Source organism: Passer montanus, unplaced genomic scaffold (assembly GCF_014805655.1).
Source record: "Passer montanus isolate IOZ18808 unplaced genomic scaffold, ASM1480565v1 scaffold40, whole genome shotgun sequence".
In the NCBI taxonomy this organism is placed as follows: domain Eukaryota; kingdom Metazoa; phylum Chordata; class Aves; order Passeriformes; family Passeridae; genus Passer; species Passer montanus.
In genome coordinates, this window is record NW_024368819.1 from 6,356,417 (window position 1) to 6,376,852 (window position 20,436).

Genomic DNA, 20,436 nt, shown 5'->3' on the forward strand with positions numbered 1-20,436 from the left:
GATGAAAAGGTTCTTGGTGTGTTCTGAGAAAACATTCAGGTCAGAGTAAACTGGAAACAGAAAAATGGACATTCATACTTAGGTTAACTTGGAAAACAGTTCTATAAAGAAGGCAGTTATTTAACACAGATTTTTAATCCTAAACCACTCTGTTGTTGCAGAGGATAATTTTAGATTTATATCAGTATTAGCGGATTAAATTTGTAATAGGTCTTTTATCTAACTCAGCAGAGAAGAGCAGCAATTACTTGATTTGGCATCCTTGTCTTGCTCAGTGAAGAGAGCCTGAATCCACAAACTTACTTTTCTTGCCTTAACAAGGGAATCAAAAGTGCAAAGGAAAAAGTGCAAGTGGAAGGACAAATGCTATAAAAATAGAAAAACAAACCAAACCAAAATATCCAACAGGATAGCTACTATCTGACAGCTTTCTTTGTTTAAAGAGCAGAAACAAATTCACTTCAGCTACAGCATATAAGCTGCTACCAAAAGCCAAGTTGTCTCCATTTTCAGTAAGGAATTCTAAAAACATGCTGTTAACTTACAAATTTTCAACTCATTTGCAGCAAACCAGATACTGTCACTAATTATGATTAGACCCTGGTCTTTGAAGGACGTTAATAGCTAAAAAGAGAACCCTGTGCTACTATACTCAGCCCATAAAGGATAACTCTTTTATTAGTGTAGCTGAAGGATTAGTGGAAATGTTTGTCTAATGAATGCAGCTACTATATTTGAGCACATGCCTGAATAAGCTACTGGTTGACTGAAACCTATCTATTTTTAAGTACTCCTGAATGCTACTTGCCCAACTGCAGTATTACACTGGATTTTGTATAAATGCAAACATTTTATTGCCAGTGAAATTCACCTTATTTGCAAGTCTTATGCCTAAAACACATAATGTAAAATGTATAGGAATGACTTTCCTACATCTGGTCTGATTTCCAGTCTCTGTAATGCATACAGCTTTCATGAGATGTACCTTTCTGTAAAAGTACCTCTTACACCTTCAGAATTAATAACTGTTTCTGCAACAGACACAAGATTTTATACGTATGTGCTTGTTTATACATGTATACATATAAGCTTACACAAATATAGACGTAATATAAACAAAAAATTAAAATAATTTTTAAAGTAATTTTTGAAACACAAAGTACTGGTTTGAGTAATCACACTGAAAACAACTCCATACAGTTGATGGCAATCTTTTCTTCTTTATAGTAATGTATTTCCTACCAAATTCCAATTTATTTTTAAGTTCAGAGAACCCAAGTTGTACCCTATCAGCTGTTACCTCTTCCCTATTTTGTATGCACTTCTGGTACAGAGCTCTGCATGAATGCAGATGAAGAAAAAATTAGGTACTGTATATTTTAATTTGTATTCCTCTGGAAATAGAATGAGTTCGTTTAGCTTCCTTTTATCTCCTGAAATACATTATATCCATCTGTACTGTCAGTCACTATATTGAGACAGAAATACTGAACAGAAGAGCTAAGTCAAAACAATTTCAAAGAGACTTTACAGCTTCTCTAAAGTAGGGTAAAATTAATACCTGGGAGTTTTTTCTGTCTTATTTATTTTGAAGAGGTATAGTTTTAACCAATGTATGTACACATTCAAAAGCTGATCTTGCAAATGTGTCCTCTGTATTTGATACAAAACATGCACCATTTTTAGAACTGAAAAATTATTCAAAGCTTTATTTCTTTCCATAGTTCTAGTACACAGTTCTGCATGAAAGATGAGATGAGAGCTGCTTGCCTTTCTGAATGCACCAGTCAGCATGGTGGAAGGACACCAGGGACAATGTGACATGGAACACATTTACTGGCCTGTACTTGGGATGACCTGCCTGAGTCAGTGTGGCCCCACCAGCCCTAGGAACACTCACTTCAGCTCATGAGTAATGTTCCAACACCAAAAAAACTTCTAGTACCACACCCAGCCTGACACAGCCCTTTGGGTGAATCAGAAGACCTTCCCTAGGTTCTAACCACCAGGGGCTGAAAATGAACCATATTAGGTCAAATACATAATAACAAACCCTTTCAGACCACAGAAATTAATTCTTCTTCATACATCATACTTCCTGGCTTATACTCATGTTCCAAACTCTGAGACAGTTGCTTTCCCTGTCTGGGTCAAAAGATCTAGACTCATTTGTTTTACTTCCCTGTCACACCACATTAATGGCAGACAGACATAAAAAGGGGGAAACCCCAACACTTCTGAAGTCAGGAAGACAAAAAAGATAGGAAAGTACCCAAAGTTCTACTGCGAACTGTAAGCCATTCCTGCAACTTACTTCTTAATTGAGTCCATGCTACACTAATTAATAATAGGTAGCATGTGCTGTACATAGAGCTTTGAAAATAACAGAGGGGTTACAGAGGTATTTGCAGACATGACAACTGTATCAGGAAAGGACTGACAGTTTCGCTAAACTCTCAAGGATTCTGTAGCTGTCATGAGAGTGATCCAAGAAGACAGATGCTCCCCATAAGATGGAGAGCTGAAAAGTCTGAAGTCTGTTTAGGAAATTATTCTTCCTCTTTCAATACTAGCCAGATTTTTTTTTTGACAGCCAGAGCTTTTATAGAGACATTGTCTTCATGACAATAGTCTCCTAAAGCTATTCTGAACCAAATACTGCTGGCATGAACACAGAAAATCAGTACCACACAAAACTGACATCGTTTTTGTGTCTGGAAAGTTTTAAAACTGTGATGATCTCCAAAGAAACAGTATGGGCTCACCTTGTACCTGAGGAAGATAAAAGCACCACCAATACACAGGAAGAGGTAGCAAGTACATACCTGGTAGAGAGATTTACATCAGGTGTTCAGTCTCATGGATAAAGTGGCTGAAGTCTTCCGGCATCATCTGCTCTGAAAAGCCAGACTCTTTAATGATGAGTCAGCTCCTGCCTTGCCATCTTTCACACCATGTATATTGTCTGTACATATTTCAGTTGTGTATTTATGTCTGTGCAGGCATCTCCTCTCTACTACATTAATTGTGACAGGAAAACTGATGTGCTGGCACAACACCAGTCATCCCCCTCAAGAGGAACACCCTGTTTGCTGTCACCATGCTTTCCCTGTATTAGGTGAAAGACAAAGCTGCTTACATTCCATGCATCTACTAAAGGAGGCACAAATGGGGAAAAGATCTGTGCTGAGAAAACATGTGAAGCACTTTAAGGAAGAGACACTGAAAGAACAGAATGACTTTTTCACTTGACCACCTCAGGCAGAGAAACAGGAAGAATTTTCAAAATAATAAAATCAAAGGGAAAAGGACTCAAAGGCTTTTTCACCGACTCTTCTAATACTCCACATGAAGTGTTAGCTTCCCATCTACCTTTTTTAAATGGCAGGCAGAAACCATTACACAAAAAAGAATCTGGCTTTATGTTCTGCACTGCCAAACTGCAGCTATAAAACTGTCTCAGGTAGACTGAATAGAATTACTGTCTTTTAAATCAAGACAACAGAACTCAAATCTCATGTTTTCAAGCTAATAATGGGGTATAATTCTGGTTCAAAATTTGCCATAAGATTACTATAAAAATGGAAGATTTTTCTGCCACTGAGCTATTCTACATCTAAACCCTTTCTTCCTAAAACACTTAGTGCTGGGAACAAAATAAGAATTTTAAGGATACTTTCTCTTCCTTAGTGAATAAGGTTAAGTCATATCAAAACATAATGAGATATCAAAAAGCTGGTAGTGGTGCTAGTCTGTCACAAAATTCTTAGCCTTTTTTTTTAGTCAGGTTGACTCCTCATTACATGTTTTAGCGAAATGGAAGCAGCTAAAGCAAATTTTCTCTGCAAAAACTTATAATGTCTCCTCTCTTTCTGGGCAATTTCAACAAAGAAGTGTTTTGGGGCCAGTTGTCCTTCACTAGCATTACTAAGATGGCAGTTTCTGTGGGAACCTCATTTTTAAACATGAGGTTCCCATAGAAACTGCCATCTTAGTAATGCTAGTGAAGGACAGCTGTCTGTCAACAAATACTGTCAACAAATAATTTGTTCTCCATTCTAGGAAGCCTGACAAAGATGTGCAGCTTTACAATGTGTCAAGATGGTTTACCTCTTCATGCACCAAAGCACTCATGTTCTGCTGCTTCAAATCAAAATAAGTGTTTGGTTTACTTGTACCTTCTGGCTTTCTCTTCAGGGAGAAAATTCTTACCATTCAGCAACAGATCATACCATAGATAGTACAAAGCCAGAATACAGATAATCACACCATTCTCATAGGGAAGAGCAAGCCAAAACCATATATGTGAGGGAATTATTTCACACAGCTTTCTGGAAAACCCTGAAAAAATCTTATTTTAAGAAGAGCAGTAGCAAAGATGCTGAAAAATGAAACCATGCGAAATAGTCTATGTAAGTCAGATGTAAGTATTTCAGATTAGATTGCAGTTTTTTTGCTGCCTCAGTGGGGGAAATCCCCCTGTCTATAAAAGACCCAAATGAAGTACCAGTATACTGCCCACAGGATACAAGTTATGTGTACTGAACAAACTGCTTTAAGTAATAACTGTTTGCAAATCCTAATGCAACAAACAGCCTTCTACTTTAACTGTATTACCTGAAGAATAAAAAAGATTAAATTCTTGCTCTCAGGACCCCACCTCCCACCCTGTAAGCAATTAACACTGAATTAAAATGGGAAATTGGCTGGGCTCAGCTCCCACCTCTGCTGCTTCCTTCTTCATCTCCTCCAGACCCTTCTCCCCCCTGCTCCCCGCCTGGGCATCCTCCAGCATCCCAGCACCAAGGTGGATGAAGCAGGCAGAACTAATCCTCCATAATCACCTTACAAACATCAGCAGATCTCTTCTAGGAAATCTGGGACTGAAGTACCAAAACATGCAGCTTTGTAAGACAGTGAGACCAGGTAAGAAAGAATCTTAAAAGGCAGCCGGAACTTTGAAAAAAGCTGACCACAAGAACAGCACTGTACAGAAATGTGTTTATTGAGGGTGTTGTTGCCTGAGAGTTGTTACCATTTCATCAGCAAAAGTGGTGGTGAAAGAAACATGTCATTATCATCATCCCGTCCCAAAATTTGGTCCATATGTCAGCACTGGTCTCTCAGCTGGTTGCTCAGCTCCTGAAGTTCAGCAATCATGTTGTCCATAGCTGTCACCTCATCAGCTATCTCACTGTGAACCTCATTACTTGTTACATCTGTGAAAAGTTGCTGCACAACAAAAAGAAATATTTGTAAGTACTTTATAAATAAATACCTTTAAAAGATATATACAGTTTCTCTTTCAGGGAAGAGACAAAATACAGGAACCTCATAATCTCTACTGCTTTTCATAATTTTGTAAACTGTGGTGGTATTTCTCTCAAAGAAAGGACATTTTGTGGTTAAGCAACAGAAGTTACACACACACATATAGACACATATCCTGCATATAGACCTGAAATCTGTGCCACATGCCACACACCTGACATTGTGCCAAAAGGGTCAAATCCTACACACACATATAGACACATATCCTGCATATAGACCTGAAATCTGTGCCACACACCTGATATTGTGCCAAAAGGGTCAAATCCTCCTGTGGACATGAGGTTTCTGCTCTGACCTGACAGCCTACGCTGACTCCTGAATCCATTGAAAGTAAAAGACTTTTTCATGAAACTCAAATTAGAAGAGCATCTCACATTCTGTTACTGCAGTTTATAAGCCCACCTGCTGAAAAACTGGTTGTGAGTTTTAATGACCATTTTCCCAGTGTCATGTTCTGTTGCTTCATTTTCTCCAAAATCTCAAATAAATATTTTTTCACATTTGATGTCAAGACATGCTTGGGTGGAGGCATTCACCTGTGTGTAACTAGTTATGCCAGAAATAACAAAACACTGCAGAGTAATAAAAATTGTTCTTAAAGACCTTAAGACATTAATAGAAACAAAAAAAAAAAAGCACATAACTCGTGAGCAATCATAATCTTCATCTATTTAATATTGAGCCTGTGTGAGGTATCACTACACAGAAATATGGGGAAAGGGGGACACTCTAACATATGTTTTTCCTTCATTATGTAAAGGGAGAGTGATTCACACTTCATCTGACACAATCACAAAGCCTACATTTAGAGACAAAAACAAACTGAGAAAACAAAAGTTGCTCTGGAGTACATCTGTATATCAGTATATCATCAAAACATAATGGGATAATATGATATGCATATAAACAAAAATCTACTTAAAAGGCTTGAACTAAGGTATTCACTGTACCTCAAAATAATGTTGTCACTGAAATCAGGAAGATCTTATACAAAAATAGGAACATATTCGTGCTACAACTACAGAACCTTTGACTTTCAGCCCCAAAACCTCACACTGGCAGTGTGACAGAAAAATTTGGTTCCTTATGGTAAGACTGGTAAATCAATCAGGATGATATAATTATTTCCTCTTTTTAATTTTTTTTCTGCACAGTTAGAGAAATCTATTCAGCTAGAGACAGCCCAGGGAAGTTTCAAGCACCATCATTCTTTGGGCTTTGTGCCCCATGTCTCCCCAAAACAGTGCTCACATTTCATGCATTTACACATGATGTCAGATCCAAAAGATGCACTGGGACAAGGACCAGAAGAGTGCCCACTGTGCTATTTGCCACAGCATGTGACTACCCAGAAAAGAGCCCAGTAGCAGCACATTTCTGATCTGCAGCCTTTGGCAGATTGTGGGTGCTTCGTGAGTCTGGCACAACACAGGAGCTCAAACACCAAAAGATCCTGGAAGCAGTGACATTGTTTCACCTGTTCTACTGAGTAGATTTGTTCCAATTGCATGTCCTGACTACAACATTTTTGAATTTTATCTTTTATCTGTTATTTTCACTGTTCTTTTATTCCTCCTGAAATATTAACGAGTGAGTCTGCTCTTAATACATTTTTTAAGTGCTTTTTTCAGCTGAAATAAAAAACGGAAAAAAAAAACCCCACACTAATATTGACTCACAGGGCAGCAAAATGAGATGCAGTCAAGCTTGGACAGGCATAAACAGTGCTAAACTGTTTGTGCATAGGATCTGAGAGAAGATGACTGAGTTTTTAAACTACAACATACTTTGAACATTGAATATAACTTGAAATTCAAAGTAAGATGACATCTTGGAAGGGATGCAAAACCACTGAGTTCACATAAAATATTTCATTTCTAATATGACAGTTTTCTCAGAAGTACCATAGAACCATTAGCTGCCAATAATATAGGTGTTCATTTAATTAGTGCCTTTGGAACTTAAAATAGAATTTACTAGACTCATACACTCTTAATCTTTCAGACAATTCATGATCTTTCATAATATGAACTACCTGTACTTGTATTCATATCATTTATGTCATTTAGTGCTTTCTCTACAGTAATACTCTGTCTATGCACCTTTTTTAAAGTAACAACAAAAGATGCTGTCTCTTTTTTCAACACATTTGAAAGTCTTACCTATGCCTGTATCTAAAAGCTGAGTTACAGCTTGTGCTTGCTTATGCAACTTTCCAAGGCTTTTGTCCTTAAAATTAAAGGACTTAAGAGAAAATGAGCCAGGTTTAGCCCACTGATGACAAATCAACACTTTGTAACACAAGCACACATCATAAAACTTCACCTCTGAGATTCAGAGTTGCTAATTCCACAGGCAGGAAGAATCCCTCTTTAAGACAAGATGTGTATTTTAACAGAAAAAGTATGATTCAAATACGATGATTTTTTCAAGTAATTGGTATCTGAATTGGTATCCACAAAAACCAGATTAAAAATTAGTTCTGTCTTATAATAAATAACTCTTTTAAAAAGAGTTATTAAAACACTCCAAGTGATGCAAAGCAATCTTGACACATCTGGGTCTTTTCTGCAGGTTTAGATCCATTTTTTCTGAGAATGCCCAGTTTATCCCACAACTACTCACATTAAAAACAGGTCTTTGAAATGACTGATTACTTTCAAACATTCTAATCTGTTTGCCCAACATTTAAGTTCTATCTTACTCTATAATGTCAATGCTGTCTCTTAGACTAGCATTGCAATCAAAACCTAGCAGGAAGAAGGGAAATAAAAGTTTACTTAAAACTGGAATCCTCAACAGCATGGAGATGAACATTACCTGACGGTGCACTGTGACAGGCAGGTATTATTTGATCTATAATTGATTCAAAACAGAGAAATTCTGGCAAGAGAACAAAGATTCCTAGCTGTCAAACAAAAATTCCTACCTTTCAAACACTCCTACCTTTGCCTTGGATGACAAGCCACGTAAATTGAGCCGAGCTGAAGAAAGTATCTGCAAAGCTTCCTGATTATTAGATTTGTTCTTGCTGCATTTTATAGCCACTAGAATCCAAACACAGAAAGACCCCAAAACAAAAAAGCATTACCACTCTAACAATAATTTTTAAACAAAAACATTTAATTAAAGATCTTGATACCCTCCACAGATGATTTGTAATGTCATATCCCCTCCAAAAAACCAAAAGGTAAAAAAAAAAAGCCAAGTAATTTTGAGAAGATAACTCTAAACACAACAGGTTATCTGTATCCTTTTTAAACATAAGTATCACAGAACAGGGAATAATCCTAGTAAGTTTCATTCATTTCCTGACTAGTACACTCAATCAAACAATTTATGTGATGATCTGAGGACTGAGATGAACTGCAGATGCATTTTCACTTGCTTCATGAAGTTGCTAGATCATGAAATTAACTGATTCCATATTTACCAGTCATATGTTTACTGACTCACCCTACACAATTTCTGCCTCATTACAAATATATTTTTGTATGCAGTATCAGGATGATACTCTCTGTTACAGGACTCCTAGTAGTAGGAATAAATACAATAGGTAGAGTATTATTTTGCCACTAAGCTTAGTAAATATTTGTTACACTCTTATGAAAAATAAAAGGGAGAACATACCATGTGCAATCTCTATGGCTCCTTTCACCACTTCCTTAAAAGAAGAAACATCTTTCTCCCAATCACTTGATTGAATTTCACATTTATGTGCCTTAGTGAGAAACTGCAGTGACTGCAAGGAGGAAAAAAAAATTATTAGTATGTCAGAAAATCAACTAGGAAACTAAATTAGTTTTAAGTATCTACAAAATTAGTGGTGAATCCAGAAAATTAATCTATCTTTACTATACTTGATTTCCTGTGAGTTGGAGTAGTGTCCTCCTCTGCAGCAATAAGCACCAGCTGCAACACAGATGTTCTTCACCAATATTGCAGCTCAAGTATGAGAAGCATATAAAGTAACATGTGTCTAATTTTTATCTTTTAAAATTCTGTCTAGACTGATGGATGTGACCCATGTTTGCCAAGTCATCATAATTAAATGCACATGAAAAACAGAAAAATACTTGTATTCACACTTCAAACAGCAAATTCATATCTAAAATATTATAAGTGAATACTTCAAAGCTTTCTTTCTGTATGTGTAATCTTGGGAAATATGGATTTTATAGATGTAGCTATTAGTTGCCATACTGCTCTGGTTCTCAGTGTGAGCAGGAAAAAAAAAGTAAACATGGAAGGAGGGCCCCATTAAGGTGAAAAAAAAATTAGCAGAAGAAATTGATTTTTGCTTTTGAATTTTACTTTCTTTTTATAGCATAAAAAACATGAAGCAAATACATGCCAGAAGTTACATGGCTTAGTTCAATGACAACTCTCCCGTTACCTTTTTAAAGAGCTTAAGTATAATATAAAACAATAAAAAAAGTTTCAGTGTGGTACATATACATCAGCACAGTAAAGACTTCTGGTTGTAAGGGTTGTCACCCCAGAAGTCTCCACCTTCTCTCTCCCAGCAGAGTTCCAATCACAATGACACAGGTGACTGAACTGCTCATGCTGTTGTAAATAGCAATAAAGGCATATTAAGTCAAACCAGAGTGAATTACTTTTTTTCTTCATAATAACCTGGGTTACAACTGGTAGTAGTTCTGGCAAACAGAGGCAAGAATTTACAAGAGAAGGAGCAACAGTTTTTACAGCAGTCTCATTTCAGTCTTCATATGTCTGAGTCAGAGCAGCAAATTAGGGGGGGTTTGCTGACAGATGTCAAGGAAGGGAAGGAATTCAAAGTCTTGTGGGCTGTTTATTTGCACTTCTGGAACCTGGATTTATCCTGAAAGGCAACAGTTATGAGCTGGGGAAAGTTCAAGGAACAGAAGGGATTCATAGCCTGGGATGGATCAGCAGGAAACTTGAAGGCTGGAAAGATTCCTGAGTGGGAAAGGTGTGGACTGGACTGCATCCAGTGTAGGGAAGAAAGAAGTACTGAATGAGGTGGCAGTTCAGATATATTGAAGTGTGCAAATAAACATATGCTAAGCTAAAGAAAAAAACTCCAAAACAGAACCACAAACCCAACACTTCAGTAATTTTACACTCCTAACTTGCAAACCTTGTCTGACTTTGATTCAATTTACAAAGCACTGCTGTGAATTATAACTGTGGACCGTAGTGATTCATGTGGCATCAGATGTATCAGCAGAACAGAAAAGTAAAAACCCCCAGCAACCAAGACACTCTTTTACAATAGCCACACATACAAGATTTTTCTTTCAAATTCAATGTTAGGAACAAAATTGGTTAAATATAATTAAACCTGCACTAAATAAGGTGCAGAATGGAAAGGTATGGAGTAAAGGTCAAAGCCTACATTTGTAAGGAGGCGCATGACACATTTAAAGGTTTGTTCCCATCTCTTTGTCCTTTGATACTACAGTATAGTAAATAATGCCCTTTTAGAATTCATTGACCTTTTGCCTAATAAATGTGGCTGACTATATATCTTAGACTATACACCTAGAATTTTTCTACAGATACAGTTATATTCACTGAATATCTGACTGACCCATGATGGCAGTAAAGCTAATAAATACTGGTTTTATAATTTTTACTTCATAATATGACATCAGAAATCAGAAATTATTTGGTGTATTGCAAATTAATTTTTACACTGTAAATTAATATATGCTGTGGCTTTAGGCAGTTTTGCTCTTTTATGATCTGGATCTGTGGTACTGTCATACCAGGATATCTGGATACATGTGTAAGCATACCTTAAGTATTTATACACATCATTCCACCTCGCAGGCAAGCTAGACTGTGTGTTCCACAACCAGCCTGATTAGGAAACACAGTTAAAGTACTGTCTACTCTACAAATTGAAACCATGTTTTTAACTGGGTTAGTTAAAAATACTGTGATGTAACCAGATTCTGAAATGATTACATTCATAGTATAGACAGGGCCTCTGCTGCTTTGCATGTCTGAGTAAGAATTTGAGGATATATTACAGGATATTGCAGTGTCTGTATTTCTGCATTCTAAATAGGCCAAATCTCTTTTACTGTTCAGCTGTAAAAAAAATAGGGAAGACAAAAGGGAGGAATTTGAGGCATAACAGACACCAACAATGACTAAACAAGGCTCTTCACAGGGCAGAGCACAAAGAGACAATGAGCAAGGCACAAATGATTGTAAATTTAAGCCCACAGGAATACAATTTGTAGGCTTAACCATCTTCCTTGCTTGATATTAAGCAATCCTCCAGAGAGGCATTTTTTGCCCAGGCCAAAGGCATACCCCATTGGTGAACGTATACTGAATGCTAACCTTGTGTATTTTCAACTTCAGAGAAGACCTGATGACCCTTAATTATTTTTGAACTGTGCAACGCTATTTGAACTTTTTGAAATTTAATATCAAATGCAAGCACACTCCAGCATACAACAAAGTAAACACTTCTAGCAGCGCAGAGTGGTTATTCTGGAAATGCAATCAACTTAATTCCTTGGGAAGTGATAAGGACAAGAAATGGAAGTTAACACAGCAAAAATAGTGATGGGTAAAGAGAAACCAATGGTTCAACAGACTAAGGATTAAATATCATTATTTAATTCCATTTTAAGCTAAATAAGGACAAAAAATATTCTACTTTGGGTACTCTAACTGTGGTGTAGGTTATTTTAAGTGCATTTTCCCTTAGTGATTATAAAGAACACAGATGGCTTATGCTGCTACTGGATCATGCCTTTAAGATGCATTTTTTTTTCCAGAAGCTGCAATATCCTATCTCCTGAATCAAATATTTCAATTAAAAAAAAGCCAAAACCCACACCACCATTTGATTATAGACGTTAGACTGTTGCCAAGAAAAGTTTCAGAATACAAATTTAGGACAATACACATATGCTGTGATAGGATGTTTTGAAATGAAACACTGGTGAAAAAAGACATTTTTCTTCTCAAGTCCAAGAAAACTGGTGTAAAACATCATGCTCCTACTATACACGTTTTTGTGTGTAACAAAAATGTGTGTAGTAGGAACATGAAGAAAAGACAATGTACTTATAAAAACACTAAAGCAAAACAGGTCTGGAACAAAAGCATGTTCTATTAGAGCACTGCAGTTCTTACCTTTTCAATATCTTCATTACTATCATTCTCTCCATTTCCATAAAGCTGGGCATAAAGTCTCCAGATTGCCCCATCATTTGTCACTCGTGAAGTGACTCTGCCCAAGAGCTCTTGCAGTTTCCCCTTCATTCCACTTGATACCTCTCCAGCACGATCTGCCAGGCCATCCACTACCGCTCTGACCAGAATAGCCAACACCTTAAAAAAGCAGCAGGAGAGACTTGTTATTTAACACAAATCAACATCAGTATATATAATGTTATCTGTAATATATGGTCTCTATTAATGATTATGCCAAATGGCAAGTACAGAATTTACTAAGAAATACACAATGGAATTCAACTGACTTAAACCTCATCTATATGATTCCATGTTGGTGCAGGTGAAGAGGCCAAAAATATGAGACAGAAATTTGGGTAAAGGAAGCTGAGGCAGAAAATATCTTATAGATATTTTCACCTTCTAATACAGTTATAAAAAGATCAGTAAACAGGCTGAGCCAAATTAATTCAGGTAATGAAAGACACTGTTTTTTGCAGGACCTCTATTTAACAACCTACAGAAAGTGAAAGATGTAGGGTGGGTAAGATGGAAACTGGAAGGTGATGGAATATCACCTTGAGAATCTCAGTTTTAAATGCACTCTTGGAGAAGTACTAGTCAAATCAGTTCCATCAAACTTTTCTACAAATACTCGTTAGTGGCCATACTTTTTGAATCACTGGCTTGAGAATGTGGGATGTGACCTGCAGAAATGCTGAGCACGTGCAGCTGCTGGTGGGAGCTTGGTTTTGCATGTAAAAAACTGCAACATCATGCCAATATCTGTGTCCCAAACTGGACACAGAAAACTAGAAAACAGTGTCATTTTGCCTCAGTTTCTCCTCAGCAAAATAAGAAACAGCAAACTTAAATCAAGGCAGTAGATCATACAATGAATTAGAAGAAAATAAACCCCAGAAAAGCTGTGGCTTATCAAGTGAGTAATACCTGTCCTGTGCAGTGGAGGAGATACAGAGACTGGGGAAGAAATAAGACGAAAACATAATGGAAGTTTCATCACGCTTGCATTCAAGATAGGCCAGTAAGAGCTGCACAAACACTGTCATGCTGGCACTTCCTCACTTGTGAGCCTGTCATTTGGCAACTTTAACACTTCAACATTTTTGTTCATGTGAAACTAAGACAGTGAAATCTCACACACAGTATTAATACCAAGATAGTAATAAAACTAACTTCAAAGATGACCTGTGAAATAGCTGCAAACCCTACAAAAAAACCTCACAAATCAAGATGCAGTTCACTAGCAGAAAGTAATGCAAAAATTGTGACAGTATCAAAGTATATCACACTCAGAATAAAAAACACACCCAGTTTAGCACTTGTGATATGTCACTTTCCTAAATAATTTTTCTTCTGTAGAATGACTCAATTACAATGCATCCCAACAAATTGAGTTTTACCAGATACAGAAAATTCTTGGCAGAATCAGAACAAAAAACACACCCAGTTTAGCACTTGTGATATGTCACTTTCCTAAAATAACTTTTCTTCCATAGAATTACTGAATTACAATGTAACCCAAAAAATAATGAAAATTCTTGGCAGAGCAAACCAAATCAATCAAAATGGCTGATAATTATATTAAATAAATCAAAGTAATACAAGGAGTGAAAACAAATATACATTTACCTGATATCTTTTCAGAACTAATGGTATCACAGTGTCATCTGAACATTAATTATACAGCTCCCCTCTTGTCCCCCCAAAACCCCAGCAGTTGCTCATATTCCTTATGATATGACAAACTAGCAGTTCCTTCAAGATCTCTTAAAAGTCACTTAAGGTAAGAGAAAATATGATCAACTATTAATAGACCAAAAGTTCTGAAATTTATTTATATTCATAATTTGGAATACAAAGCACCAAATCCCATCATTAACCAGGTTGTCTATGTTAGTTGCTAGAAAAACACCAGCAAGTGTTGATATTTCCATTACTAAAGCACTGTAATAAAAAAACATAGGTGCAAGAAAAACACTAAACTATGTTCTCTTTTGACAAGGAACTAGAACTGGTCCTGAGGATTCACACACAGATGTATGACTTCCTAACCAATTTCTCAGTTTAACAAAAGTTAATCAAAGTCCAAATTTTAGTTCATGTGAATATCATATATAATCATCACAAGCTTTAAAGCTTTTTTTTAAATATCATTATATATTATATTCACATTAACTATTTTCTCTATTGCTCAAGCAATAGAGTCTTGACTTTGCTTACACTTCTATCACAATAATCCATTTCCTCTTTTTGTAATCCATCATGTAAGCTTTGGCACTACAGCAGTTAAAATGAAACTAGTGTCAAGACCCAGATTAAAGGGTCCATTAAACAGTAATGAATCATTAATGCTTGGTTGTCCACACTTGTTAAATAAAGTTATTTCAAACTGCAAGTGAATTGCACTAATCATCCAAAAGTATTAGCAGTGTAGCAGAGCTTTGCATTTTAGATTGCCATAAACCTTAAAATTTGAGAGATTTTAAACTGTCATACATTCTAAACTACTACAGCAATGCTCTGTTGGCCCAAGATCCCAAACAAGCTGTAGGGGATTTTTTTGGTTGGTTTTCTTCATGCCTCTTTTAATGAACTGGGCTCCATATGGCCAGAGAGTTCATGTTTAGTATGACATCACACCATCTGCATTCTGCCTTCTCCTTCACTTTTGTGAACAATGTGTTTACTACAAACTGAACAAAAGACACTGTGAGACAAAACCTTAGAAATAAACCAAGTAATTTATAAATGCAGCGATTTTCATCAGCTACTCTAATTTCAAAACTGCTCTCCAAACAACTCCTAATTCTCTTGGTCAAACCATTTTCAGATGCTTCACTAGTACTAATCACACTTGACAGTGCTCAAGAAAGATGTGAACCCTCAGATAACAGATCCAAAATGACAAATTTTCTGTGAGCTCTCCCCATTCCCCTTCCAAACTAAGGATTTTATAATAAAGACAATTATCATTAGTGAGCTACTTAAATGAAGTAGAGCTCCAGGAACTAGTAATTCCTACCCTTACTTCAAAATTCCCTTGGAACATGCTCTTGTGACCTTTAGTTAGAAATGGTTTGGCAACATGAACTGCTGAAATGAGGATGTTACTTCATGGAAAGGGTACAAGAAAAACTTTGCTAGAATCTCAATAGCACAGAATTGCAAAGTGGAATTCTTTGTCCATACTTCTCTATTCATAATCTTTGACAGCACCAAATGAAGATATGGTTTCTGAAATACTGTACTGAAACAGTTTTTCCAACCACAAAATAATTTTGTCATTCACAAGACTGCAACACTCCGAGTAAAAAAGGTTGACGGCCTCCATAAGCACACATGTGATGGCAATTAGTATAATCAAGAACTGCAGAAACGTTCCAGGTACATTTAATCGCTCATATCAATAATTCAGAGACCAAACTGATGATTATAATAGGTAAGGTTTTCTCCTTGGGTACTTTTTAGTGACTGATTTACTAGCGGAAACTACGGATAATTCAGTTAGACTTTCTATTTTATTACATAACACATATAGTGAAGGTTTTCCAGATATATTTCTCAGCTTTGTGAACATTAAAAGATACATGGAAATGTGAAAAAATTAAAGAACCAGTAAGGAGAGAAAGTAAGAAAGTGTGCTTTCAACATTTATATGCAATGCTAGCAAACGGAGACTTTTAAAACTGTCCTTTGATGTAATGTTTTGCTGCATTGTTGCTCATTTATAAAGAGCTCTTTACCTATTCCTTGTCCAATTCTGTCTGTAGAACCTGTGCATACATACCTTCAAGCTTCATGATATCATGCTCTCAGAACCTTTGCCACAGGGATGGCATTGTTAAATAACCAGAACAGCACAGAAGAAAAATTTCCCAAACCTGTGTGCTGTACTCAGAAGACTGGCACAAAGGACAACAGTGGCCTAACAGAAATCACCAACAGGAATCTGAATGCTTTACTATTATTAGAAGAAATCAGTGATATAAAAATATGACTTCATGCTATTCTGAAATAAATTAACAAGTGTGATGTAGCTACAGAAATCAAGGGCATTTCAAATTGTATATTCAATTGCACACTTGTAATCGATACATTCAGTCTCACAAAGGGTATTCCGCAGCAATGATTTTGCTAAAAGCAGTTGGTTTTCACAAAGAACTGGAATCCATGACTCTACTTGTTTCTTCCAGTCCTGCGCTTTTTTTTAAAATTCTTACCTTATTTCTCACCATTATGTCATGTAGCTTAGTAGTCTACTGACTAAAATCTATGATGACTACAAATACTAAATATAATCTGAGAGAAGATCATACTATGTTGAATGGAAACAATGGTGTATGTTTTCATTTACTCATGATTTCACATTGTCAAAATACAATTGCACAAGACGGTTATAGATCATCCCTATTCCAAACAGCCCAGTTGGAAAAAAGGAGAGGCTCACCAATTAATGGTGAACTTTGTAAACAATTTCACAGAAGCTTTTATTTTTATCTGCTTTTTTGTTTTGCTATGAAATACTGTCATCTTCTTTACAAGATAATAGTTTCAAGCCTGAAATTCTCTAATCAGGCCCTGAGGTTTTTCTTGGCAACTAGTAAAATCCTCCTAATTGATGCAACTCTATTAGAAATTACAATGAAACCCATAAAACACTTCACATATCAGAAGCCGAAGTTAAGATGCAAAAAGAATTTAGGAAAGATATCAAAAACTTCTGTAAAAGTTTTAAAAGTTGTATAAGAACAAGATGAAAATAGTTGGGCAACAAAAATAGAAATTTAATACAAGCAATATCCTCAAATCCTTCAATAAAATGTATTGCATAAAATTTGACAAATAACAGTAATAGGCATCTGTATCATCTCAAAATATCTCAAATGGGCAAATATATGTAGAAACCTCTACTCCTAGTCAGCTGTCAGTCTGTTTTAAATAATACAGTAGACCACCCCTAAAAATGCTAATTTAAGTAGCATAATTGAGAAAAATATTAGTTGAAAAAAGCCAACCGTCTACAAGATGCTCCATGACAGGTCCCACCAGTACAGTACTCTAGCTGCCAAACACACTAAACTTTATCACATATAACAGTTTTCCATTGACACTCTTTGGTGTTAATGTTTAATGTTTAGCTACACCAAACATGAATTATTTTATTAATACAGAATGTTATCCTGTGCATGACTGGCTTTACTAGTAATAAGCATTGCACTCAGGTACAGTTTGTTATTAAAAAATAATGTGAAAAAAGTATTTAACATCCCTATCCCCCATGACCAAATGAGATGTTTCCACAATTTTAACTGATTCTATCTGCTCTCTCTCTCCTCATCACTGGACACAAATTCCCAGGAAAGCTACTTTTTTGTGGGACAAGAAACACAACATACTTCTGGGATCCATGAGCAGCAGCAGCTGGTTCCTCTTACCCTGGTACTACACAATCTCACTAAGAGCTCATAAGCTCTTCAACCAGATCTGCTAATTTTGCAAAGGCTCTTGAAGGTGTTTTATTACTATCCTTGAGAGATTCTTTGGCTTGCCTTTCATATTCATCTTGCTATTTTCACTGAGTGTGCAAAACTCTGCTAGGATCTGGACCTGGTTTCAGGCAAGGCAGCATCCCAGCTGAAGCTGTTACAGAAGGTTCTCTGGATTTTGTCCAGACCATATATTTACAAACACAAAATTTAACTGAACTGAACTACAGTAAAAAATGAGCAAAATATCTCTTATTTTTCTTTGTTCTGGTTATTAAGAATCAATATTAGGACTGTAATGCATTTAGTTCACTTTCAAAGCTCATTTGTGGAATATTCCAACACATGGGAAAAGCTTCCCTTTCTCTCAACTAAATAATTGATATTTTTTCTGACCCCAAGATATGCAGGAACAAAATGGAAAGATGAGATTGTGCACTGCATTTTATATAAAAATAGGTCTTGAAACTGCAAGGCTTACACATGTGCTTTCACAAAGTCTGATGCAATCTGGATGCAAAGGTTTCCACTTTTGTCCAGTTTCATTTTAAATATTTATTCTTAGAGTCCAAATCTCCAAACCTTAAATCACTTGCCTACATAATTTCATTGGCATGTGCACTATCATTCCTGATACCACTATCAGCAGCTATCAGCAATCTCTCTGTCTGTGAACAAAAATTAGTGAACATATGGGATGACTACATATGAACATTTCCCCACCTGTGTATCCTTGTACTTTTCTTTTAAGTCCATGAGCCGGTGATAAGCTTTAATTGCTTCTGAAAACTCTCCAATGTCTGTACTGGTGAGAAGATAGTTCTCCCATATCTGCCAGTGCTCATAGTTGCATTTGAGAGCTTCTTGGAGAGTTCGAAATGCTTTGATCCTAATCAATAATAAAAGAATAATAGAAATTATTACGGAAGATTTCTACACTAAAATCAGTTGGCATAGCATCAACTAAAAAAATGCTTATTTTTAAAAATCATATTTAGAACACAGTGCCACGCAAAAGCTATTGCTTGTATTGTTGTATTTACAACACTGATACTTCCTTAATCTGTCTTGTAAACTATTTTGTATTAGTTCATACAGAACAGTACACTCTATAGCTTGAAGTAGGTAACTTCTCTCAGCTCTTGTAATTATTTTTTTTACGAAAAATGTATCATAATGTTGCCATCTATGTCAACATATTCCTTTCCAAATTTTTAACTGGAACCATGAGAAAATAATCTTACTCATGCTGCAGTTGTAACACACATGAAAAAATGAAAAATCACTGAGTTCATGATAGATGCAGAATGGTATTGACTTATTTAATCACACATTTTTTAATCACATTTATTTTAAACATTTGCACATGGCAAACATGCATATCCATTGCACAGAAGCCCAACATTTTCAACCATTTTTATCCTTAGGTCAGCTGGAAGGTTCACTTACACCCTGTGATCCCTGATGCTGTGCTGCTCAGTACAAATGTGTCAGAATGGCCCCAAACACTACCAGGGTCCTTCTCCAATCTCACCCATCTCACACTAACAGGATAAGTGTTATGGAATAAAGGTGGACAGCACAATTCCTATAAAATCATCATCAAGCTAAAAAGCATCTTTAGTTTTTCATATGCATCCACTGCAGTCGACTCTTGACCATTTCCTTAGTAGAGCAGTAATGCCATCCTCTGATAAGAAAATGTCATCTGAAGCATGTGTTGCTAAGTTTTGTGAGTTTACTGTTTAAAGCCTTAAACATACTACCAAAAGTTGCAATAAATGTGAAACTTTAAAATAACCCTGCTAGAGAATTGGAATGATACATTTCCTTTTAAGAGACTAAAGTTGGACAGTCACTCTCTTAGATGGACAGTCACACTCTTAGTTGGACAGTCATAATATGTAAAAAACCACAAAAGAATGGATTCCTCTCAATTAAGATTGAAATGAAGCTTTCCTAGGCTGGTAAGAAAATCTTCTTTCGTAAGGCACAACGACACATATCTTCTTAATAAATAACATATAAAGCTGGCCTGTTATCAAAATATGCAACTCACTTGCTCTGTATTGCATGACTAAGCTGTTAAAAGTGCTTTCTCTAAAGAAAGACAGCCCAAAGAAAATGTTGGTTGAGTTTCAAAAAGAGGGTCCAAGAGAGTGTAAACATCCCAGCCAAGAAAATGTAACATCTAGCTGATCAGGCCATTAGAAGTTTGAAATAGCTTGGTCAGGAAAAAACATAAATAACTGCCAATCTAAGGCCATGATATTAAGAGTTATCAAATAGACACAAAGTGAGTGGACTGATAGAGCAAAATTATATAAGGAGAACAGGTCATTTGGCATAGTTAGAGCAGAACAGTCCACATGCAGGATCTTCCCCTGTTCACCCCCTTTTTCTCTCTCTT

At 36.2% G+C, this 20,436-nt stretch overlaps 1 protein-coding gene across 1 annotated transcript in view; it reads right to left on the reverse strand.

Moving 5' to 3' along the window:
• Positions 1 to 4,982: 4,982 nt before the first annotated feature.
• The window catches only part of TTC27 (tetratricopeptide repeat domain 27), a 113,859-nt gene continuing 98,405 nt past the window's right edge, over positions 4,983 to 20,436 (reverse strand). Inside the window, exons 16-20 of the mRNA XM_039719026.1 lie at positions 18,750 to 18,915; positions 12,478 to 12,675; positions 8,962 to 9,073; positions 8,278 to 8,378; positions 4,983 to 5,232 (exon numbers count right to left, since the gene is read on the reverse strand). Coding sequence (XP_039574960.1) covers positions 5,110 to 5,232; positions 8,278 to 8,378; positions 8,962 to 9,073; positions 12,478 to 12,675; positions 18,750 to 18,915 — 700 coding nt within the window. The 3' untranslated portion in view covers positions 4,983 to 5,109. The remainder of the gene's footprint in view (positions 5,233 to 8,277; positions 8,379 to 8,961; positions 9,074 to 12,477; positions 12,676 to 18,749; positions 18,916 to 20,436) is intronic.